This window comes from Dama dama, chromosome 20 (genome assembly GCF_033118175.1).
Source record: "Dama dama isolate Ldn47 chromosome 20, ASM3311817v1, whole genome shotgun sequence".
Taxonomy (NCBI): Eukaryota; Metazoa; Chordata; class Mammalia; order Artiodactyla; family Cervidae; genus Dama; species Dama dama.
In genome coordinates, this window is record NC_083700.1 from 30,117,453 (window position 1) to 30,141,862 (window position 24,410).

Sequence of the window (24,410 nt, forward strand, 5' to 3'; positions counted from 1 at the left end):
GGACAGAGCCCACCTTGAGGATCTCACCCACTTCCTCTCTCCCCTCCCCACCATCTGTGAGCCCGAGGGTCTCTCTCTTCTCCACTGGCCGGTCCCAGGCTCTCTGTCCACAACATGGGCTGCAGCTGGAGTGTATGGAGTTCGTTTAAAGTGCCTCCATTTTGCTAGATCATTTATTCATCACGCTGCAAAGCCCTTGGGGCAAAGAGCACTTGAGAGAAAAAGCAGGCTTGGAAGTTGGAACAAACAGAAGCAGCCCCGGCTCCCAGCAGGATCCCGAGCAACACAACAGACACAGCCCGCCCTTCCACCCAGGCCGCCCCCAGCAAGTGGCGTTCTCCCCAGCCCTGCAAGCCCAGGCCCCCAGAGGAGCAGGGAGCAGCCCACGTCAGCCAGCCTGGTGCTCACAGCAGGAGCCCCCCTCGTGGCACCTCAGGAGAAGCACCCACCCTCTTGGCTCCTCTCCCCCAGCAGAGAGTTCATCCAGCCTTGGGGGATGTATGGGGTGGATGGAATGTTGGTTTCTGCCCTCCTCCACTGCAGCCCCCTCATCTAGTGGGTCACCGGATCCTGCTGATGGCATCTCAGATGTGCCTTGCCTTGCTTCAAGGCCTTTGTAACCCCTGTCCCCAGGCCATGAGACCCAGGGGCCATGGGAGACACCCCAAGCCTGACCAGAGGAGTGAGGAGAAGGGACCCAAGAGGAGAGAATGGGACAGCTGGGCTGGAAAGACGAGTGTTGTCCAGGACAGTCAGGAGGGAGGAGAGGTTATTTCAGGCAGTGGAAAGAGCAGGGCCAAGGCATGAAGGTACAGAAGAACCTGGGCTTTGGGAGGGGGAGCTGTAGAGAGACAGGATATTGTAGTAGCCGAAACTGTGGGCTCTCGAACCTGGCAGCCTGGGGTCACATCCCAGCTCTGCCACGGAGTAGCTGTGTGCTGGAGTGGTGGAACAGTCTCGAGGTACGTCAGGATCCCCATGAAGAAAATGCAGATAATCATACCATCTATCTCATAAGGCTTCTGTGAAATTTATGACTCGGCGTGTATGAGCACTTAGGACAAAATGGCCCATAATAGGGCACCTGGGCTGGAATGATTGGCAAGAAAGGCAAGAGCCACATCATGAAGAAGCCTGAATGCACTGGATGCTGTGGGTGAGTGATTTTCACCCTGACTCCTAGACGCTCCAAGGAGGCAGGCTGAGGGGTTGAAGGTAGGAATTCTGGGTGGTGGTGGTGGTGTAATCGTGTCCAACTCTTGGTGACAGTTAACTCTGGGTGGTGTTGTTCAGACGTTAAGTCTTGTTCCACTCTGCGACCCCACAAACTGCAGCATGCCAGGCTTCCCTGTCCTCCACTATCTGCCAGAGTTTGCTCAAACTCGTGTCCATCGAGTCAGTGATTTCATCCAACCATCTCATCCTCTACACAGAGAGATCACAACAAACTGTAGATCAAAACAAACTGTGGAAAATTCTTAAAGAGATGGGAACACCAGACCAGCTGACCTGCCTCCTGAGAAGTCTGTATGCAGGTCAAGAAGCAACAGTTAGAACTGGACATGGAACAACAGACTGGTTCCAAATAGGAAAAGGAGTTTGTCAAGGCTGTATATCATCACCCTGCTTAAACTTATTTGCAGAGTACCTCATGTGAAATGCTGGGCTGGATGAAGCACAAGCTGGAATCAGGGTTGCCGGGAGAAATATAAATAACCTCACCATTATGGCAGAAAGCGAAGAGGAACTAAAGAGCCTCTTGATGAAAGTGAAAGAGAAGAGTGGAAAAAGTTGACTTAAAACTCAACATTCAGAAAACTAAGATCATGGCATCTGGTCCCATCACTTCATGGCAAATAGATGGGGTAACAATGGAAACAGTGACAGACTTTATTTTTTTGGCTTCAAAATCACTGCAGATGGTAACTGCAGTCATGAAATTAAAAGGCGCTTGCTCCTTGGAAGAAAAGCTATGACCAACCTAGACAGCATATTAAAAAGCAGAGACATTACTTTGCCACAAAGGTCTGTCTAGTCAAAGCTATGGTTTTTCCAGTAGTCATGTATGGATAGAGTTGCTATAAAGAAAGCTGAGTGCTGAAAAATTGATGCTTTTGAACTGTGGTGTTGGGAAGACTCTTGAGAGTCCCTTGGACTGCAAGGAGATCCAACCAGTCAATCCTAAAGCAAATCAGTCCTGAATGTTGATTGGAAGGACTGATGCAAAAGCTGAAGCTCCAATACTTTGGCCACCTGATGCAAAGAATTGACTCACTGGAAAAGACCCTGATGCTGGGAAAGATTGAAGAGGGGAGGAGAAGGGGACGACAGAGGATGAGATGGTTGGGTGGCATCACCAACTCAATGGACATGAGTTTGAGTAAGCTCTGGGAGTTGGTGATAGACAGGGAAGCCTGGCGTGCTGCAGTTCATGGGGTCACAAAGAGCAACTGAACTGAACTGATCTCATTCTCTGTCATCCCCTTCTCCTGCCCTCAATCTTTCCCAGCATCAGGGTCTTTTCCAATGAGTCAGCTCTTCATATCAGGTGGTCAAAGTATTGGGGCTTCAGCTGCAGCATCGGTCCTTCCAACGAATATTCAGGGTTGCCTCATTTCTAAACCACTTTTCATCCATTGTCTATATCTGATTTGAAGAAGAGTTTTCCAGCTACAAAACTAGTTTGGAATGGGGGATCACTGAACGATTTGGGGCAGGAGAACCCTCTGATTACAGCAAGGAGGATAGATCCGAGGGGCTGGGGGCTGTGCTTATGCTTAGTCGCTCAGTTGTGTCTGACATTTTGCAACCCTATAGACTGTAGACCGCCAGGCTCCTCTGTCCATGGGGATTCTCTCCAGGCAAGAATACTGGAGTGGGTTGCTATTTCCTCCTCCAGGGGATCTTCCCAACCCAGGGATGGAACCCAGGTCTCCCTCATTGCAGGCGGAGTCTTTACCATCTGAGCCACCGGGGGCTGGAGGAGGGAGTCAGAAAACTGGGAGGTTCCTGGTATGGGTCAGAGCTAAGGAGGTGCGGAGGGGAGGGGAGGAGCAGGCCTCAGAGTCTGCAGACTCTTACGGGGGCAGAACAGCCTAGCTGGGAAACTGACTGGGTATGGAGACCACAGGAGGGCTAGGAAGCTGGGATCCTATCGACTTCTCTTCCCCGTGCGTGTGTGCTAAATCGCTTCAGTCATGTCCGACTCTTCGTGACCCTATGGACTGTAGACCGCCAGGCTCGACTGTCCATGAGATTTCCCAGGCAAGAGGACTAGAGTGGGTTGCCAGTTCTTCCTCCAGGGGATCTTCCCGACCCGGGGATCCACTCTTCCCCAGCCACCCATTTTTTTCTGCAATTCTGCTGAAGTCCTGCTTTCCCCAGGGGAGAAAACCCAAACACCCCTCAGGGCCTCTGAGACCTGGCCCTGCCTCCCTTCCTCACTGCTCCCCAGCACACCAACCACCCCTCCCCTCTCTGCGTGCCACTCCCTTGGCATCACTTGCTGTCCCCTCGTGGCAGTCCACCTCCCCCCTATCTCAGGTCTGACTGGCCTCCCAATCACTCTGTCTAAACAGCTTCCACCCTGCCCCCCGCTCTTTACCCTCTGTCCCTGCCCAGGTTCACTCAGCACCCTACAATACTCTCTTGCTTACTTTAGTTTTGTCTCCCTCCCCTAGAACACAAGCTCCTGGAGGGCTGGGACTCTGTCTCATTACTGTTGTCTCCCTGTATTTGGAAACATTTGGCAGGCAGTCGAGAATGAATGACACAGGTGCAGATGGTCTCTGGTGTGGGCATCTAGGTGGAAGGTGATGCTGTGGGCTGAGAGGGAAATAGGGATGGAAGAGCAGGTGGAGAGAGGTCTCGGTCACCTGCTGAGTCAAGGGCAAACTGTGAGATGTGGGCCCCGATGCAGACACGCCAGCCTGGTCTGGGCTGCCCTCAGCCTGCCCTGTGGTCCACACTGCCCTCTAGCCTCGCTGGACCTCCATGCCTCTGCTGTCTTTATGCACCCAGTGACGCCTGCCTGGGAACTGCTTGCTTGTTTCTTCTCCCGTAAGCTCTTTTCACTCACCTTGCTAGATCCTGCCGAGTGTCACCCTCTCTGGGAAGCCTACCCTGAAATTCCTGGCAGAGTTTCTTCTCCTCTAGGTCCCACGTCTTGTCCACAGCCCTCTTCCAGCACTAATCAAGCCAGACCCTGCTGCTTACCCATGTGCCTTTCTCTCTCCTGCCTTATACCAAGACTGTGAGCTCTCGGTAATAGTAGTTGTGGTAGTCATAACAAATTATAATAGCAGCTAATGTTTACTGTGTGCTAGGCACTATGCCAAGTACTTGGCACAAATTACCTCATTTAATCTTTATTTAACAACCTTAGGAGGTAGGTACTGTTTTTAGCCCCATTTCAGAGATTAGAAAACCAAGGCTAGAAAAGGATTAAAGTAAGTCACACTCCTCATAAATGGAGCTGGACCCTGGACCCAGAGTTGCCTGACCTCAAGTCCACAGGCTCAATCATTCCTTCATCAGCCAGTATTTCCTGAGCTCTTACTGTGAATCGGGCCCTGGGCTAGACATGGGGGATTGATGATGAGTAAAACCAATCCGTATCCCTGCTCCCACAGAGCCCCCTATCTAATGAGAACCTGCATTCATCATAAAATCCCCACAATCAAATAGAAGCTATGGTCGTGGCGTGGGCTCTGAAGAGGTCTAGGGGGCCATGGGGGTGGATATCAGTCCCGGCGTCCAGCTTCCACATCTGACTCATCTCTACCCCCAATTCCAAGCCCCAGGCCTACACAGAGGGATTGCTCACTGGCTCTTTCTTTACCCATTGAAGCCAAATTGGCTTCCACCCCATCTCCCTTCCAGCCCCCCAGCCCCAGGGTAACTTAACAGCACTTCCTGCCCAGTGCTTCAAAGATCCTTTTACTCTCCTGTGACTTTTCTGAAAGTGTAGCGGATACTTCTCTGCTGATGCTGAGTGATTCAGACAAGCCACTTAATGATTAAGAGACTAGAAGTGTTCTCTAAGAGATGGGGAAGCATCGTTCTTGCTTCGCTCAGCCTGGATTCCCCAGACGGATGCAGAGGCATTGACGCCACTCATTGCCTATTTAAGAGGATGAAGGCCAGCCCTGGAGAGGAACAAAACAGGTGGGGGACAGTGGGAACTGAAGGAATGATAGCATATGAATTTCAAAACAAAGTTCCTGGATACCTTGAGGTGGGTAAACAGACAGATACCAGTTAAGCATCCTTGAAAGTGTGAAAGTGAAAGTGTTAATCGCTCAGTCATGTCTAACTCTTTGCAACACCATGGACTGTAGCCCTCCAGGCTCCTCTGTCCATGGAATTCCCCAGAAAAGAATACTGGAGTGGATTGCCACTCCTTTCTCCAGGTGTCTTCCCTACCCAGGGATCGAACCCTGGTCTCCTATATTGCAGGCAGATTCTTTACCCTCTAAGCCACCAGGGAAGCCCTTAGGCATCCTTGGACCATCTTAATTGGTAATGGCTGATGATGGATTTTTCCAGTTTGAATGCTTGGTTTTTATGGCTGGCAGGGACCTTAAAGCTACAGCATCTGGGGTAATGCTCTCATTTTCTAGACCGAAGCCCAGAGATGTGAAATGACAAGCCTGAGTACTTAGTGGTGGAGGGACTAAATAAAGTCCTGCTCTTTCCTGGTCAGTCCACAGATAGAAAAAAATTTTTTCTACACCTAGGGCTGTGTGAGTGCATCAAGAAGAGAAAAGTGCTTTAATGAGCTGTTGCAGATGGACTCCTGGGAACCAGCAAGGGCAATGCGGTACAGTGGATGGGCCTTTACAAATCTTACTGCCCAGACGTCTGGGCATGGCAGCTAGGGGAGATTGCTACTAGAATGGGCAATGATGTAGGTGGACAGGCTTCATGCAATTAAGGAGAGGATTCTCCAAGTGCCAACATCCTGGCTGCAGGCCTGCGCCCCTCCAAGCAATAGCCAAGACTTTCACCAGCTGCTGCTGGGCTCAGACCCACCCTATCAGCCCCTTAGGTCAGCAGTCCAGAGGGCTAAGTTGGAGTCTGCTGCTTTCTGGACAGCAGTGACCTCTTCTGCACCAGGGAGCTCATTGCCAGTCAGGGGCCCTATGGTGGCCTCTCTTGACAGAAGGTGAAGTTGAAAGCAATAATGAGCTGGCTGTTCTGCAGCCCCTGGTCACCCCTGGTTTTATTAAAGCCAAAGCTGCAAACATCCTCAGTGAGGATAAAAGGCTGGCAAGTGTGCCGGATCTGGGGTTGAAACCTCCTGAGAAAATGGGTGGTGCTGAGAGGATGCAGCAAGGCTGCCCATGGGGCCAACCTGGGCCTGGCTTTCCAGAGATGCTGACTTTCTGTCTGCTTAGCCCCATCTATGAACTCAAAAGTAAACTATTTTCCTTTATCAAGTAACCCGGTCCTCTGCTGTCTACAAGGGCTTCCCAGGTGGTGCTAGTGGTAAAGAACCCCCCTGCCAATGCAGGAGACATAACAGATGCAGGTTTGATCCCTGGGTAGAGGAGATCCCCTGGAGAAGGGCATGGCAACCTACTCCAGTGTTCTTGCCTGGAGAATCCCCAAGGATAGAGGAGCCTGGCAGGCTACAGTCCATGGAGTCACAAGAGTTGGACATGACTGAAGCGATTGATCACCCACCGCTGTCTACATGTACAGGGGAATTCTTGACCCACTGAGCCAAGAGTAGCCATTTTGCCATCAGGCCCAATCACCCACTGCAGAAGGTCCAAGATGGGACTTCAGGCCACTTGGCACCAGTTTCCTCTCTGCCCCCAAGTCATAGGGGACTCTTGACCCACTGCCTTTGCCTGCTGGGGCCCAGGGATGGAGAGTGGAGCTCATTGTTGGGTGCAGGAACCAGGAGGGGGCTGGAGAGTTCCATATCTGGCTTCAGACTCAGCACCTCGTGTGCCCCCAGCTGGTGGCTCTACTGAGGAAGGAGGGGCTCGCTGACTCTGCGCTGTCCCTGCAGGGAGCCATCTCTGAGGGCGGCCTAGAGAGCCTCAGGGGATTCCACTCACCCTGAGGGCTCTCCCATAGCCCCAGGCAAGTCTCCCAAGCTCACAAACAAACCAGCTTAGACTCCTGCGGAAAGACTGCCTTTGAAGGCTTCACTCTGCATCTGTCAGGTGGCCGAGTGGGAAAACGGGACAGCAGCCTCGTGCTCACTCCTCTCACAGGAAAGAGTCAGACGTGACTGAGCACATGCTCACAGGAAGCCTGGGAACTTCCAGATTGCTTACCAGGGCCCTAACTTGATGATAACATTGATATGGAGTACCATTCCTTTCGAGGGTTCTTCTGCCTAAAGTGTAACCGTCTGTGTAGCTCCTCTTGGGCTATCAAGCATCTCTGAAGCACAGTAGGTGTAAAGCAAAGGCCCTGTCTCAAAGGGGCCTCTAGTCCCTGGACGCTATAGGAGGGCTTGGCTGTAGCAAAGCAGGGACTTGTTCACCCCTGTGAGCACTTCAGGGGCAGAAAGTGCAGCAGGGACACATACTCAGTAAGGACTGGACCCTGAGCGAGGGTCCCTGTGGGGGGCGTGGCCCTGGGCCCTCCAAGATGCATGGGATTGTCATCCAAACAAAGACAAGAGGAGGAGGCATGTTGGCCAAGCGGACCAAAGATACACCAGCCGGTTGGAGCAGAAGGTTGGCAAGGAGGGATACAGAAAAATAATCAGGTGAGTGGTAGGACAGGACTAATCGTTAAGTGTCCGGCATGCAAGCTAGGAGGATGGGTCTTGATTCTGGAAGCCACACAGAGGGCTACCGAGAGCATTCAGCCCTGGCCTATAAAAGTCTGGCCCCAGAGCACTCATTTGACCTCGGCAAGTCGCTTAACTTCACCAGTCATTTCCTCCTGCATGCAGTGGGGGTACTAAGGTCACCCATCCCGCAGGGCTGTGGTGAGACTCACAGAGGTAATTTAGCAAAGGACTTGGCACATGGTACGCATGCAGTGACCTTGGTTCTTCTTGCTGTTATTGAGGCTGAACAGGTTTCTTGAACACTGGGCAGGATTGGACCTTGGAGGGTTATAAGGAAATCAAGGGAGTCGGGGGCCTTCTTGTAGCTCGGTGCCTCCTCTAGAGATGGAACATTCAGCCAGGTGCACTGCTGACCTGACCCCTGCTGCCTGAGGGGACAGTCACGCTCCCCTGTGCCACTTGCCATGGGCCACTTCCTGTTTCTCTCTCCCTGGACTAGGGGACTCCGGAGGGAGACAGGAGATGCACCTGAGTGAGATGGAGATCCTGGCTCCTTCTTTCCTCCCTCTCTCCCTTCTCTCCCTTCTCCTTTTCTCTCTCCCTCCTTCCCTCCTCTCCCTTCTCCTTTTCTCTCTCCCTCCTTCCCTCCTCTCCCTTCTCCTTTTCTCTCTCCCTCCCTCTGTTTCTCTCTCCCTCCCTCCCTCCTCCTTTTCCCTCTCCCTCCCTCCCTCCCTCCCTTCCTCTGCACCAGGTCTTAGTTCTGCCATTTGGGATCCTTAGGGGCAGCATGTGGGATCTAGTTTCCCAACCAGGGATCAAACCCAGGTCCCCTGCATTGGGAGCACAGAGTCTCAGCCACTGGACCACCAAGGAAATCCTCTTGGCGCCTTCCTTTAACTGGTTACACCCCTCTAGGCTTCATGCATGTTGAGGGGGACAGCACACTCTCCACAAAACATGGAGCATCTAGCAGGGTCTCAGTAAATCCAAATGGCAAGAACAGGTGAAGTTGTAGCCTAAGATCTAGAGGAGCCAGGGTCACCTTGAGATGTTCCTTAGGTAGGCTGCTATCCTGAGGGTTGGGGTCCAGCTGTGCCTCCCACCAGCTGCACAGGCCTGGCCAGGACATTACACCTGAGTTTAACCTCTGAGTTCTTGTCTGTGAAATGGAGGGAATAATGACAATACTCCCTGCCTTGCACAGTGACTGTAAGCCTCAAAGGTGGAGATGCCCGTCACAGAAGAGCTTCACAGGGCACAGTTCATTTTGGTCTCGGCTCCATGTACTAGGGGGTGTGGGGGGGGGGGGGGAGGGGGGAGCTCTCTCTACAGTGTGTCCAGCTCTGCCCCAGCCAGACACCCCCCTTCCACCCCTCACCCCCACCCACAATACCCCCACCCTCTTCTTTTCCAGGGAGCTGTGGATTCACCTGCTATTCCTGGGATTTGATTTGGGAGTGGGTTGAAAAAGGACAAATCTTGGGCTAGGGAAAGGGTGGGTGTAGTGCCACCTAGAGGAGAGCCTTGGGACCATGTATTCTGGAAGGGGTGGGGGAATTATTCTGCAGGAGGGGCCAAGTGTCAGGAGTCTCTCAGAGTCCCCAGAAGAGGGTGGTTCTTTGTGAGGAGAAGAGACAAAAACCTTGGTGTGATCCTTGACTCCTCTATTTCTCTGAAGTCACCTCCTCCAGGAGGCCTCCCCAGCCAGCCTGAAATCAGAGCCAGCCCAAATCCTGACCTCTTCCTCTTCCGCCCTGGATCTGGGGGCTTTAAGGGAGGAAACATCTCTACGTCCTAGAGCCCCACGCCAGCCTCAGAGCCTGAGAGAGAGATTTTGCAGTGATAGCACCCTCCTCTGTCAGCTGGGGGAACAGGAAGAGGAGGCAGTCCAGCAGAGTGCTGTTTAACTCAACAGTTGGACATGCTTACCATCTTTGAAGTTCTCCTATTCCCTGTTGCTCAGAAACTTCCTGGGATCCCTGGTCATGATGCTTCTGGGGTCAGAAGAGGCAGCAGGGTGTATGCTCCAGGCTGGGTTCATAGCTGAAGCGTGACCACGCATAAGGGCAGGGTGGATCCGAGACCTGGCACAAACATGGAATGGCAAGTGTGCGTCTTCTTGGTCAGTACCTTGTCCTGAGCAGGTGCTGATTCTTTGTGCTTCCACGCACAAGCCTGGAAGTTGGAGTGCTAGGGGTGTTTCAGGAGAGGCAAGGAAGCTGCCAGGGCTTCCCAGGTGGCCCTAGCAATAAAGAACCTGCCTGCCAATGCAGGAGACTCAAGAGAGGAGGGTTCAATCCCTGGGTCGGGAAGATCCCCTGCAGGAGGGCATGGCAACCCACCCCAGTATTCTTGCCTAGAGAATTCCATGGACAGAGGAGCCTGGAGGGCTATAGTCCATGGGGTCACAAAGAGCCAGACACAACTGAAGCGACTTAGCACACAAAGAAGCTTCCAAGGCAGAGGGCCTCGTGACGAATGACTGAGCTGAGAGCTAGAATCAGATATGCTGGGAGAGGGGACCCCTGCTGGCCAGAGTGGGTCTTGTACAGGATACTCTCATGGCCACAGGCCAGCAGGGTGGGGAGTCAAGGGCTCACGTGACCGAGAAAGGAAAACTGGAAAATAGGGTTGGGCCCCCAAGGGCTTGGTGGCCTGGAGGGGCTGCAGCCAAAAGGCAGAGGTAGGGCAGGTGAGGCCAAAGCAGGAGGGAGAGGACAAGGACCAGTGTCTGAGCAGAGCTGAGAAGGAAAGGAAGAGGACAGTGTCTGCTGAAGAGCCAATGTCGTTATCACTGCCTTTTATACCCAGTTACTCCCAGGACAGAGGCCAGACCATCCGGCCTTACAGCACTCTGCCTCAGAGAGCTTCTCCTGGGCTCCAGAGCAGCCCTGCGGCTGCACAGGAGCTGTGTGGCCCTCACCTGCCCTCCTGTCTGCTTCTTTGCAGGAAAGTGTGGATTTGGGCGAGATCATGTTCTCCCTCTGCTACCTGCCCACAGCAGGCAGGCTCACCCTCACCGTGATCAAGTGCCGGAACCTCAAGGCAATGGACATCACAGGCTACTCAGGTACCTCTCCTACCCAGGTGCTTGCCACGTGGCCTCCCCACAGTCCCGACTTTAGGATGTGGAGAGATGTTCAGAGAGAAGGGGGAGGAATTGCCAGTATTCTTCGATTGGAGCACAGCCCTTCAGGCAAATGGCCAGGCTTTGAATACCAGTCCTACCATTTCCTTGCTGTGTAATGTTTTGGCTTCCTGATCTGAACAGGACAGAAAACCTTACAGGTTGCTTTAAGGATAAACAAGTTAATTCATGTAAATGCTTAGAAATGAGCCAGACACCTAACAAGCAGTCAGTTGCTGTTCAGCCACTCGGTCGTGTCCAACTCTGCGACTGAGCAGTCAGTAGATATTAGCTATTACAATCATTCTTTCTCTTGGAGGATGGAGAGGATAAGAAGCAAATAAATAGGAGGAAAAAATAAGAAGGAAAAATCTTTCTAGTTGGTGTGAGGCCTCAGGACTTCCAAGGGTTATGTCAAGCTTGAGTGTCTTAAGTGTTTGTTGATCCACAAAGCCCTGCAGCAGCCCTATAGTGAGTCAGAGGAACAGAGTCACTGAAAAGCAAAGTGCATTTGTATTTGAGGTTTTCCTGCAGGGCTCTGGGCCTCTGTCTCAGCACCAGGAGAGCCGCTAGGTGCCACAGGAGAGACAAGTGCTGTTCTAGCAACTGAGGAAACGCTTGTTTGGAGGCAGCCTCAGAGCCTGTGGGCTGGACACAAGGTCAGAGGTTTGATCCTTTCCCATGATTCTGCAAGTTGTTGTCATTGCGCAGGGTTTTGGGTTGTAATATAACAGCAGAGTCTCAGGAACCTTCTGCCCCGAGTTGACTCAAATTAGCCCAAGAAGTGGAAGAGGGTGGAGCATTCCAAGAAGCAGGCAGGGCTGCACTCAAAGTAGCGAATGCTTGGTTTGTTTCCCTAAAACTCCCTCCTAAGAGGCTCTGCTCCAGATTCTGATTACAAACATAAATCCCCTCCAGAGGTGCCTCTGAACTTGGCTGGGAGTATATATGGAAGATTTTCCCTTTCATTCCTTATTTCCTTAGTATAATCACACTTGCTGCAAAGAGGTGATGATCCAGATGAACGCATCTGGGCCCAGACCCAACCTGGTGCAGTTGGAAGAAGACAAGATACTAGGCTTTGGAAAATGAAATTTCAGGGAAGGGTGGCCAAGAAACGCCAAAGTCAGGTGTATTTGTGGCAGCTTTGAATGCCTCTGCTCCCAGACCTCCCCACTACTGCCGCTCCCCACGTCTCTGTGCATCACCCACGCCTTCCAGGCTGAAAACTGCCCCTGAAAGCGCCTGCTCTGATGCTTTCCCTTCCACAGAAGCTATCACCACACATCAGAACGTGGTGGGGAGCTTAAAGAACCTCTTCCAACATGTACAAGGCTCTTAGGCATCAGCAAGCTGGCTTCCTCCAAAAATGCAACCAATGTAGATTTCATTTTAATAACAAAATAAGTATGTGCAGGGACAGAAATTCACTGAGGCCTCTCAAAAACTGCTGAAGGAAATAGGATTTTGCTGCCCAAGTCCCCGCACTATCTTCTCTGGTGTAATTAAATTGATGTGCTAGAGAGAGAGTGCTTACGGCGAAGCCACCAAGATAATCGTGTGGGTTGTTGCACACCAGAGGGTTGGGGGTGAGAGATTTTTCTCATGCTAAGTTCCAACCTCTCTCTCACGATTGCCTCTCTTTTCTACCTGGGTTTGGAATTGGGTATTTTGTTTGTTTTCATTTGGAATCTGATATTACATCTCAGCTTGATTCTGAAGATTCAAGGGTTCTCTTTTTGCTAGGAATTTCCATCTTGTTCACTGATGTAAGCAAGTGTCTGGGACAGTTCATGGAACATAATAAGTGTTAAATAAGTATGTATTGAATGATGAATGAATGGGTAACTTTGTCAAAGGGTGATGCACCTGGGACACTCATGCCAGGGGTCTCTCAAACTCGATCTCCTGTTTTGGAGGATAAGTGTGAGTTTGCCTTCAACCCAGATTTGCTTTACTGTTGGCCTAAACTCAGGGGTGCATGAAGCTCATTAATTGCCTGTTCTTGATTTATATGACATTGACCTCTAAAACCGAGGATCTTTCTGTTCTCCTTGATCTAAACTAGTCATGAGTCAATTCCGTAAGTCTATCCACTGGAACCATGACCATAAAAAACAATAAAGATAATCATAAGTATCAGTATCCCCAAAAAGGATGGTGAGTGAGTACACCCACCTATCTCTGCCACATCTAGTCTGCACTACTTTGAGTCTAGTGGTTACAAATGTAAACTTTGGAGTCAGACCTAAATAGAAATCTTAGGCAAGTTTCTTGATCTCTCAAATCTCAAATTCTTTATCTATAAAAGGGGGATAATCATAAATATTTTATAGGATTGACATTTTAAATAACATGATATACATAAATCTCTCAGCACAATGCCTGGCATATACCAATTGCTGGATTATGATGGCCCTCATGACAAGGAGGCTGAAACAAATGCTGGGCTTTGTTCCCCTCCCTCAGCTGCATCCTAGGTTACTGGAGAGGAAAGGACCTCAAGGTCGTTTGGAGCCAGCATTCCACTAGAAGCTCAAGCTTCTGCCCCAGCGCAAACCACCCAGGGAACAGTCCTATCTCTGTTTAGCCTCTTGGACGATAGTGAGATTATGTGTTCCTTCAAAGGAAATACCCACGGAATTTTATAAATTAGATATGCCTCATAGGAGTGAATAGAGATGGGGAAGGAAGCTGAGAATCTCCCAGTTAGTCATCAGGCATTTGCCTAGTGGCCCAGGGGATAGCAGAGAAGGCAATGGCAACCCACTCCAGTGTTGCCTGGAGAATCCCAGGGACGGCAGAGCCTGGTGGGCTGCCGTCTGTGGGGTCACACAGAGTCGGAAACGACTGAAGCAACTTAACAGCAGCAGCAGCCAGGGGACAGGATTCGATCTCTGGGTCGGGAAGATTCCCCTGGAGAAAGAAATGGCAACCCACTCCAGTATTCTTGCCTGGAGAATCCCATGGACAGAGGAGCCTGGCAGACTACAGTCCACAGGGGTCGCAAGAATAGGACACAACTGAAGTGACTTGGCAGCAACAGGGGCAGAGGGCTCTGTCACACATTTCTAAATCTGGCCACGTGGGCATTTGCTCTGCTGTGGGAGTGTATGGACATAGGCACGGGAGGGGTGAGTGGCCCTTGGCAGTCTCAAGCCTGAAGACACTCTCCAAGGCAATGTTCACACTTGAGGAGTGTAGAGGTTGTCATGTCAACAACCTGTCTTGGAAGTAACTTTCCCACTTGTCTGCTTGGACCTGAACACTGTCCAGGGCATGTCCATAGAGAACAGAGCCTGAGGACATGAGAAAGCTGTCTCACGGCCGTTCTAGGAACTCCTCCTCCCTTTTTACTGAGCATCCTCCTGAGGGAAACCTTGCCAATGGGTTATGAGACCCAGCAGGGTGGTCTCCCCAGGTCCCCCATAAACCCAAGCACCCCCATGGCTAAGGCACAGCTGCTGTCGTCATTAGTGGTTAGTCAGCGGCGCACCTGGGCGACCGTGGAACTGCCTTTAAGGCTTGAGTTTCTGATCAGGTGTCGAGGTTCTCTGTAGCTTCCCCAAAGCTGTGCACCTCTTCCACCACCTGAACGATTCCCCAGGGAGCGTAAGGTCGTCGTGGGTGCCCAGGAGTTAGAGTCACATGCTTGTGAGTGAGAAGCCAGGGAGCAGGCTGCTGGGCCTGCATCTCCTGACAGAGTCGCATGAGCCCTGGCTTCTGGGCAAGAAGGCGTCTCAGCACATCAGTGTCTCAAAAGCTGTTATTACCTGTGAGTTGCCCTCCTGTGTCTTGAGCTGTGCAGCATAAATAACAATTATGATGGTGACCGAGACACCTGCACGGTGAGATACAATAGGTGTCGCTTCACTTGGATGAGCAGAAAATTTCAGGGTAGGAAGCTGACTGTGAAATACCCATTCAGAAAACTAAAGAAGAGACAAGGATGGGAGGTGCATGGGAGGTCAGTAAAAAGACATCTGTTTGAGGGCTGGAGAGATTTCAAGATCACAATGAGAAAGGAAATGGCAGCTGGCCACCCCGAGTCCCAGAAGGCTGAGGCACTCAGCCCCCCAGCCACGGCCCCCTCCTCCTCCTCTGCCAAGAGTGGGCAGGAAACCGCTTCCAGGGAGGCCAAGAGCAGGCTCACTCCTCTCCTCCCTGATGCCGGGGAGAAATGAGCTCAAAGGAGCAATAAGACCCATAATCCTGTTGTCAGCTTGCGAGGACCCCACAAGCATCGTGACTGTCGCTGTTCATTTATTCTGTTTTGTGGCTACTCCTTGGGTGTCATCAATTCTATTTTTACCCACTTTATCCTCTGGTTACTAATGCTGACAAGAACCCCTTAGAGAAAAGCCTCCAAGTAGGTAAAAGGAGGAGAGTGCCTTTGTTCAGCTTCAGCATGCTTTGGAGCCAGCCAGCCACCATGGAGCTGAGATTTAGGGTCGTGAACTGTATACCCATGGGCAGGTTTCCTGTCTGATTTGGGGCCAGCTTCCCCATTAGCAAAAGTCCATTAAACACTCTCCTAGAAAGCCTGAGGTCACTAAAGACTCTGTGTTTATGAAGCACAGAGCATCCACAAAGACAGGTGTGTGACATAAATACAAGGTGGTTTAATTATTTTAACATCCCACTGATACCATCTGAGAACAACAGTAGGTCTGGGGCTCCCATCCCTCTGCCACACATGGTGCTTGAGGACATCTGCTTAACACGCTCCCTTCCCTTCCCGCTGCCCCCACGGGCACAGATCCATATGTCAAAGTGTCCCTGCTCTGTGACGGGCGGAGACTGAAGAAAAAGAAAACCACCATAAAGAAGAACACCCTCAACCCTGTCTACAACGAGGCCATCATCTTCGACATTCCCCCGGAGAACATGGACCAAGTCAGCCTGCTCATCTCCGTTATGGATTATGATCGGTAGGTAAGGTCCTCGGGGGCCATGACTCCCTGCCCCTCACTCCCACCCCAATGCAGCACCAGGGCTCTTTGACCTTGGACCTTGTGGTTCATGTGGCTCAGGCAGTCAGTGGCCTCAAATCTGGCTCCACCCAGGGAGGTACAAGAGTTTGAGAAAGAGTGTGGATTTCCAAAGAAGCTCAAGCTTCCCTTCCCAGAGGGCTCATTGCCATCAGGGGCTTCCCCACCCATCAGTTTCCCTGAATTCACTCCTGACTGTTCCCAAGTTCCTCCTTCTGGCATCTGTCCTTGAGAACCCCGTCCTTCTCCTCTCCATTCCCACTGCTGCTGCCACTCCCACTTGGGGATGTCTGTGCAGCCCCCAAACTGACCCCTGCCATCATCACTCCCTGCCTCAACCCAGCCACACCTTCCTAAAAGATCACTTTGTTCCTGGGCCTGCCCTTCTCAGGAACCATCAGTGGCTCCTGTTGTCTAAGCTTTTCTCCTGAACTCTCAAGACCTTCCAGATCTGGACCCAGGGTATCCATCCAACTTGACTTCACTCACCTTGTATGAGTTTTTTCTCTTCCACTTTTCAAATCCTGCTCTCCTGTCAAGGCTGGCCCAAACAGATTCTCCAACTACTCCAGCCACTGTACCTCCTTCTCTCCAGTTGTCACTTTTGCTTGAAGGAGGGAAAAAAAAAAAAACACGCAGTAAAGCCTCAATCCAGGATCTTTAGCACAAGCTCTCAGGCATAGTAGGTGCTTGGTGAACAAATGTGAGTGATGACTGATGCTCTTGCTGAGTGAATAAATCAAGTCCTAGCTGCTGGGTGTGGAGAAGCGGTACTCAGAGCAGGTTGATTTATTTCCAAATAGTGCTGATGCCTCAAGCACTCGCTGAGTCAAATAAAGGAAGAGACTTAAACTCCCACTCCCCAAAGTCAAGCCATCTGCCCTCCATTCCTGAGCTTCCAAACAAGGTTAGAAGTTTTTGCTCATCTGTCTGTGTCCAAAGTCCATCCAAAGAGGCCGGGGAATGTCTCACTGCAGCTGGCACCCTGAGGCCCTGCCAAGCATCTGTTTAAAGAGCTCAGTGCTCTGAATTAGACCAGCAGGGTTGAGGCCCAGACTGCGGGACCTCCCTTTCTGAGAGCATGTCTGATCACCGATGCCAGGCCCTCTGTTTCTCCCTTAGAGTGGGTCACAACGAGATCATTGGAGTCTGTCGTGTGGGGATCAACGCCGAAGGTCTGGGAAGGGACCACTGGAACGAGATGCTGGCGTACCCACGGAAGCCCATCGCACACTGGCACTCCTTGGTGGAGGTAAAGAAATCCTTCAAAGAGGTGGGTGAGGTTGCACTTGGCCCTTGGCATGTTTGCTGCATGGCAGCGCGGGCTAGAGAATGGCAGTCGGCTGCTGCGAGACCTCACCTTTCTGGGTCCTTGGTGGGGGTGGAGGCGGCTGGGTGCAAGGGGGCACACGCTTTTCACCCAGGGTGTAACAGGCAGGAAGGAAATGGAGGAAGATGGTGGGAATCTGCTTGACAAGAAGGCTTTGATGTGGAGTATATTGAAAGCGACCCTGAGTTCTAAATGGAAAATAAAAACTTGGAGGAAGCCTGGCCAGCTGCTCACCATGCCAGGCCAGGAATGCTTTCACAGAGCCCCTGAGCCAAGTCAGCCGTTTCGAAGAGAGCCCCAAGAGGGTGAGATCAGAACCTGGCAGGAAATCCCACCCCTGTCCAAGCAGTAAGTTCCCTGAGGCTCTATCTAGGCCGTCCTGCAGCGGTTTTCACTGTGTGGATGGAGCTGGCCAGAGAGAGGATTCCGCTCTCATGAATGTGGGTTCTCCCCACTGCTGGAGAAGAGAGTGTGGCTTCAAGGACCCACTTTCCAGCCAGGTCCTAACAGAGATGTAATGGGCACAGCACTGCCTGGAAGTCCCGAAACGGGCTCCAGGCCTGGCCCTTTTCCACTTGCTGCATAATCCTGAGCTAGTTATTTCTTTCTCAACTGCAAAGAAAATGTTCCTTCCAGTGACACCTACAATCTGCCCCACCTCCACCAAACTCCACCAGTTTAAGATCCTGCCATTTATCGCCTCGATGGTCCCTTGGCCTGTTTTTTCTTAAATGAGTTGGGACATGGGTTGGGGTGGTCGAAGCCTACAGGCAGGAGTTTAAAACTTTGAGGAAGGTTTTAAACCTCATTTTGAGTCTTTCAGACTCCAGTCCATAGCCTAGAAAGCTAGGTGATCATTCACTCATTTTATTAGCAATAGGTTTCAAGCCAAGAAGTCTCAGGAGTTGTATAAAAATTGGAAAATCTACTAATAAAAAATAAACCACATGGCCCCTCAGCTTAAAAACAGAGTCTCCTTAAAAACAGAATAACTCCTCCCCCATGTTCTGTAACACAGAAAAGGTACAGGCAGAAAACCCAGAGGAGTTACCAGCTCCCTTTCCTGCTCAGGGTGGTCAAGCCTGTTTCCAGCAGCATTTGTTGTTCATTCGCCAAGTCATGTCCAACTCTTTTTGGCCCCATGGACTGCAGGCCTACCTGTCCCTTACCTGTCCCTCACCATCTCTCGGAGTTTGCCTAAGTTCATGCCCGTTGAGTTGGTGATGCCATCCAACTATCTCATTCTCTGTCACCCCTTCTCCTCCTGCCTTCAGTCTTTCCCAGCATCAGGGTCTTTCCCAATGAATTGACTCTTTGCATCAGGTGGCCAAAGTATTGGCATTTCAGCATCAGTCCTTCTGATGAATATTCAGGGTTGATTTCCCTTAGGATGGACGGGTTTGATCTCATTGTTGTCCAAGAGACTCTCAAGAGTCTTCTCCAGCACCACAGTTCAAAAGCATCAATTCTTCGGTGCTCCGGCAGCATGAAACTTCACATTTACGTCTCCTGGTTGCCTGGATTTTACCACAGCTCTGGAGCTTTATTGAGGGAGCCCAGCTCTTGGTCCCTCCTGCTTTGCCAGAAGGCCCTCTCTGCAAAGTGTGGGTAAGGTACCCACAATCAGCCTCCACCTACACATGAGCCTCCAGTGGGAAGCCAGCACCTCACTGACTGCAGTGCTTATTCAATCTAGGGAGGGGGCGTGGCAACTGTCCTCCCCCTTTAAAATCCTTAGGAGATATTTAATGATAGAATAGGTACACTAAAATGCTCAGGAAGGCAGAGAGGTGGGGGCAAGGAACGGGAGCTGAGAGGTCTCAGGCACCTCACTGCCCCACCTGGTCTTCAGTTACCTGGTCTTCAGTTACCTGGTTGGTAAAATGAAGGGGTGAGCTTTTCCCATCTCAGCTTTTCTAAGAAACTCCAACCTAAAATGACTGGGCGAAGAGTGAACCCACATCTTGAAGATGCAATAACCTTGAAGATTCAAATAACCCATTGCTGTTACTGGGTTAGTCTGTCCACACGAACTGGAGTAACCGGTCAGCGGTGGCTGGAGTTGGAAGTCGGGTGCAGGGTAGTACAGTGGGGCTGGGACTCTGCCCCAGAATCATTTTCCATAATGAATACAATCTAATTAAGACAAATAATTGATTCCACGTCCTGTTTCTTTGAGAACTCTGACTCCCTGTTCCAGACTACAAAAGAAAGATAAAGTAGAACCAAGCCCTTGAAGATGAATATTTGATGAGACAGCAAAGGGAAAGCAACAGTATATGGAAAACGAAAAGAGAATAAATTGATTCATATCCTTTGGGTTTACTTTTTTATTGAACTCGTGCACCAGGTTCCCGAGACTGCCCCTCCCCAACTCCCCAGCCTTCCGTTTTTTGTTCAGCTGATCATGTCTCTGTATGAAGAAGCTGAGAATGGCATTCATCTTGGCAACTTAGGATTTCTTTAGTACAAATTTATAAAAATGTGTGCCTATGCTTTTGGCACCCACAGTTGAAGTCCCTTTATAAAGATGCATCTAAAAACCCACCAGGATAATATAAAGTAAGCCTTTTTTGTATTCATGTGATGCATTGTACTTGAATATTTATCATCTCAGTCATCCTTAGAGTTTACATCCTGTCCCCTTTTTGGTCCTGTTCTGGACATTGAGCAAGAACCTGGCTCCTGGAACTTGTTTCTCCTGTTTGTATAATACATTTAAAAAAACCAAAACCTTATTCTCCCACTCCCAGGAAGATGAATGGCATCATATCTAGAAAACACTGTATTTATATTGCACCATTTTTAGAGGGGTTTCAAGCTCTGTGATCATTACTTTTTTATTAACGAGAACAGAGGGCACCATACTTACTTGTTTTAAAATCAGGTTGAGGGAACGAATTAACTGAAAAGGTATTTTTCCCTGCTGGGATTTTTTTCATGAATAAAAATTGATTAAGCCACAGCGAACAACCTTCCCCCTGCAGTGACTGTGGCCGCTCGCCTCTCAGCACTCCTGCTCAATGCTGCGTGTCATCGCTGTCACCACATACAGAGCCCAGGTTGGCCAGCCATCTTCTCCAAAGCGTTTTACTATGAAGGGACAAATCCAAACCGCCTGCCAGGGATGGGACCTATCTGTTGGAACCTGACCCATTTCAGACAATAAAAGATCTCACTGGACCACAGCCACCCTGGACTAATCACCTTCCTTGGTGTGCTGGGGACCAGTTCTCTGCTATTTCAGAGCAGCCACAATAAGCCTGCCAGGAATCATTCACCTTCCCATTGTTCGTGAACCCCATCTTCTCCCTGTTTATCTTCATAGGAAAAATCAGAGGCTGGCAGGGGAGCCAGTGTGCCTTCTTCATTTGTTCTGGATAAACAATTATGCTCTGTGTGACTTCTCTTTGAGCTATTATGTAAAGGGAAAAAGAAATACTCTATGTGGCCATTTTGTTTTTTCTCCTATGGACTGGCCTATCCATCAGGTGGTTTAAGTGGCATGCTTACCCAGGGGAGAAGCCAGTAATTGCAGTGTACCTTTCACTGACGTTAAAAGTGACGTTAAAGGTGGTAACAGAAAAAAGTAGAACTTCTAAAATGAAGGGCTATTTAATGAAAGCATTGGTAACTGTCTTTTGGCACCTTCTAGTTAAGAACTCTTGAGTCAGAAGTCACAGTGGGCTCAAGAAACAGGCATTTATTTATCTAAAATATTTCACCAGGGAAACCCTCGGTTGTGATTTCATTCACGTGGATGCTGCGAGCAGAGAGACTGCCACCTGGAGTTAGGAGTAAGTACCTGGTGTGGACCCAAAGAGCTTAGGTTTCTTATTCCATCATGTGTCTCCTTCTCCTGGTGTGTTCCGGTGGGAAGGTGGCTGCAGGATGGAGTGGAGGGAACACTGAGTGTGGAGTTAGTAGACCTGATTTCAGATCCTAGTTCTGCTCCTAACTGGCTGTGTGGGCTTCCTCTGCATCTTTGTTTTCTTGTCTGCAAGAACAGAAGAGCCAGGGCGATCTCCCAGCTGGTCTCCGGGTCCCACATGCTGAGATAGGTCAGGCTCAGGTCGTGTGACGGTGGTCGTCAGTACCTCCAGACCAGCCGTTCTTGGCTAGTTGTAAAGATCTGCAGGTTGGCCTGTCCAGGGGTGCAAAGGCACCATTGAAGAACTGAGCCTGGGGACTGAAAGAGAGGGTTTCCTTCAATCTGGGAACATGAAGGTGATCAATAGGCCTGGGTCTCAACTCCGTGTTGTGGGCTTCCACGGGAGATGCTGACTGGGATGGTCTCATTCTTAAGTGGCTCAACTCTGTCTAGAAAGGCTGTGTTGTGAGGTAAGGGTTAGAGGCGGGACCTTGTCCTTCCCCATTCCACCCCTACACACTGCGCAAAGGCATAATCCAGTTCTCCTCAGTCCCGTCACTCCACATGGAGACCCAGAAAGCCCGAGAGAAGCAGAAGGGGCTGAGCTTCAGGTTCAGAAAGGCCATCTCAGGACTTCCCTGGTGGTCCAGTGCTTAAGACTCTGATCTCCCACTGCAGGGGCCACAGGTTCGATCCCCAGTCGGGGAACTAAGATCTTGCATGCCACATAGTACAGCTGGAAAGAAAAGAAAGACAGAAACGCCATCTCACCCACCTGCCTAACTTCTCTCCCTGGAGCCTTGTCCTATGTTTCCTCTGCTCCCAGAAAGGATGGAGTATGCAGTGGACATTGACTCACTTTGAGGTTATACAGCAGGTCTAGAATATTCACAGGGTCAGATCCTCGCCTAGAAAGCATTGCTCCAGCTCTGCCTGGCTTTGAAGTGTAAAGAAGGGTTCAGTGACCAAGTGTGGGTCATCCACTCTCAGTCCTCTCTTCCCTCCATTACGCCTCATTATACCACCATCTTCTCAGAGGGGTGAGAACTGGCCTGAGGGGCGGCAGCCTGTGAGACAGGCGAGAAAGAGGGGAAAAGGTGGGGGTACCCGAGAGGGGCGGGGGCTGCCATCTCCTCCTGCCTCCTGCCTCTTCACAAGTCGAATGTAAAGCCCCCAGGAAGCACAGAGACTGAAGAGGAGAGGCCGGCGCTGAAGCGAGATCAGAGTTTTAGCTGTACTAACAGCTCCCAGACAAATTGCTAATAATTCATGATTGCGGGTCCTTGGCAGTAAGGGCACACTCTGCAGACGGCCTCTTCTGCTGCTAACAAAATCTGATTTTCAGTGTGAAAAATGGCTGAAGCATTCAGAAATGGTCCAGTCATAGCACCTCATTAGCACACACACACACATACACTCCACACGCTAAAGAAAGCTTTCATTATCTCTACAGCAAGTCTTTTTTTAAAAATCAGGTCTTCCAAACTAGAACCTCAAAAGCTGTTTTCTTTCTTTTTTAATTTTTATTGAGGTGTGGTAGCTTTACATTGTTTTATTAGTTTTTGCTGTACAGAAAAGTGAATCAGCTATACGTATACACAATCTCCTCTTTTTTGATTTCCCTCCCGTTTAGGTCACCACAGACCACTGAGTAGGGTTCCCTGAGCTATACAATAGGTTCTCATTAGTTGTCTGTTTTATACAGAATATCAACAGTGTGGATATGTCCATCCCAATCTCCCAATTCATCCCCCTTCCCTAAAGCTGTTTTCCTTGTTTTTGCATGGCTAACAGCAAAATTCACAAAAGCTTACAAAAAGCCGGAGAAAAGTGGATTCAGTGCATGGGCCAGATGAGTTTGGCAAGTTGAGATGTACATTCCCTTGGCATTGGCTAAGTGTTTTTCTCCCCCTCTTCGCAGTGGCAAGGCCGAGCCGCCAGCTTCGACAGCGAGGGTTCGTGCCCGTCTCCGAAACCACCTCCAACACCATGAGCTGCACGGCGGCGGCCAGGCCACACAAACGAGACTCAGCAGCGTTCTTTTTGCACTTGTTCAACCGTCCAAATGCAGTGTTCTGCCGCAGCGGCCGCGGGGGCAGCGCGCCTCTCACTCCGGAGTCTTAGCTGCCCCTGTGTCAGTCAAGGCCGAGACACTTGTCGTATGGTCAGAGCTGTCTTAGTCTTTTCTGTCTCCCACGGTGATGTTTTCATGGTTCTTTCACTTTTTATGGATCTGCTGTCAAGAAGAAAAGCAGAGAAAAACAAAGAGGGGAGAGCCCAGATGTTGGTTCTATTAAATACAATGTAAAATAGTCGTCTTTGGTGGGAAGGTGGTCTGACTTTCTGAAATTTTGTGTCTTCACCGAGCTCCATAACCCTGGAGGAGAAGGATGAGCAATGGCTGCTTTGTTCAGTGGCCCGTGGGAAGTTGCAGATCTGGCCAAGAGCCTTTATAGAGGTGACTTATGACTCTTAGAAGCTCTTTGCTGTTGTGACATAAACCAAGGTTCTGACTCCTGGTCCCATGTTGAAATTGCGAGCACTCAGAGCTACCTGTGAGCCTGCAACTGGCTGGTCGTGCAGAGCTCCTGGCTCCCCATCCTTGGAACTTTCCTCCTGAATTGCACATGACCTGATCCCTCATGGGAACTGAGTCGCTTTCGTTAGGAACAGTTCTGCTGAAACAAAACATGCCATATGTTTTCTGGCGCGCCACAGTTAATGACCACATTTGTTTGAAAACAGAATCTTTGTTCTCAAAAATAACCTTCGTTGTAAAAAAAAAAAAAAAAGGAAGCACATATGTTCTGGAATGATTTCTGCGTTATACATAGCTTTCTAATTCCATGAAGTATCAAGCAGCTGTTTAAAATGCCTAAACAGATCAAAGAAAAACCTACATAAAATGTTCTTTTCTGAATGGGGAGTTTTGAAATCTAAGTAATAGGCGGAGTGTATCTTTCTATGAAGAGTACCTTCTTGACTGAAACCACGTCAGCTTAAGTCTATTTCAGCCGCCTTGACTCTGGGACAATGTTCATCTTAACTTTAGTTCTATAAATTATTAAGTATTTCAGTGTTTGTTTCAGTGGTAGTGGAGGATTTTTTTTTTTCTTTAAATCTCTACTGTAGGTCAGATTCAGTTTAGGAAAAAAGTATGTTTGAACTATTCTGTATTGTAATCGTACATTTCTGTTGAGTTAATTAGTGGCCTTCCCACCAACCCCCTAGTGCTAGGTTGATTTGCTCCATCAGTCTGGTAAATGTGTGGGTGGGTCTTCACTTCTGTGTGTAGCTGAGAAATGCCAGTTTCTAGAGCTGTGTGTGTAACT

At 50.1% G+C, this 24,410-nt stretch overlaps 1 protein-coding gene across 2 annotated transcripts in view; it reads left to right on the forward strand.

The window, feature by feature from the left end:
• The window catches only part of SYT6 (synaptotagmin 6), a 64,974-nt gene extending 41,149 nt beyond the window's left edge, over positions 1-23,825 (forward strand). The window contains exons 4-7 of one of the 2 annotated variants that reach the window (XM_061119943.1): positions 10,709-10,829; positions 15,646-15,817; positions 17,000-17,150; positions 23,000-23,825. In XM_061119943.1, the coding sequence (XP_060975926.1) occupies positions 10,709-10,829; positions 15,646-15,817; positions 17,000-17,150; positions 23,000-23,071 (516 nt within the window). In that variant the 3' untranslated portion in view covers positions 23,072-23,825. The remainder of the gene's footprint in view (positions 1-10,708; positions 10,830-15,645; positions 15,818-16,999; positions 17,151-22,999) is intronic. The other variant, XM_061119944.1, reaches the window with a different exon arrangement.
• The last annotated feature ends 585 nt before the right edge of the window (positions 23,826-24,410 follow it).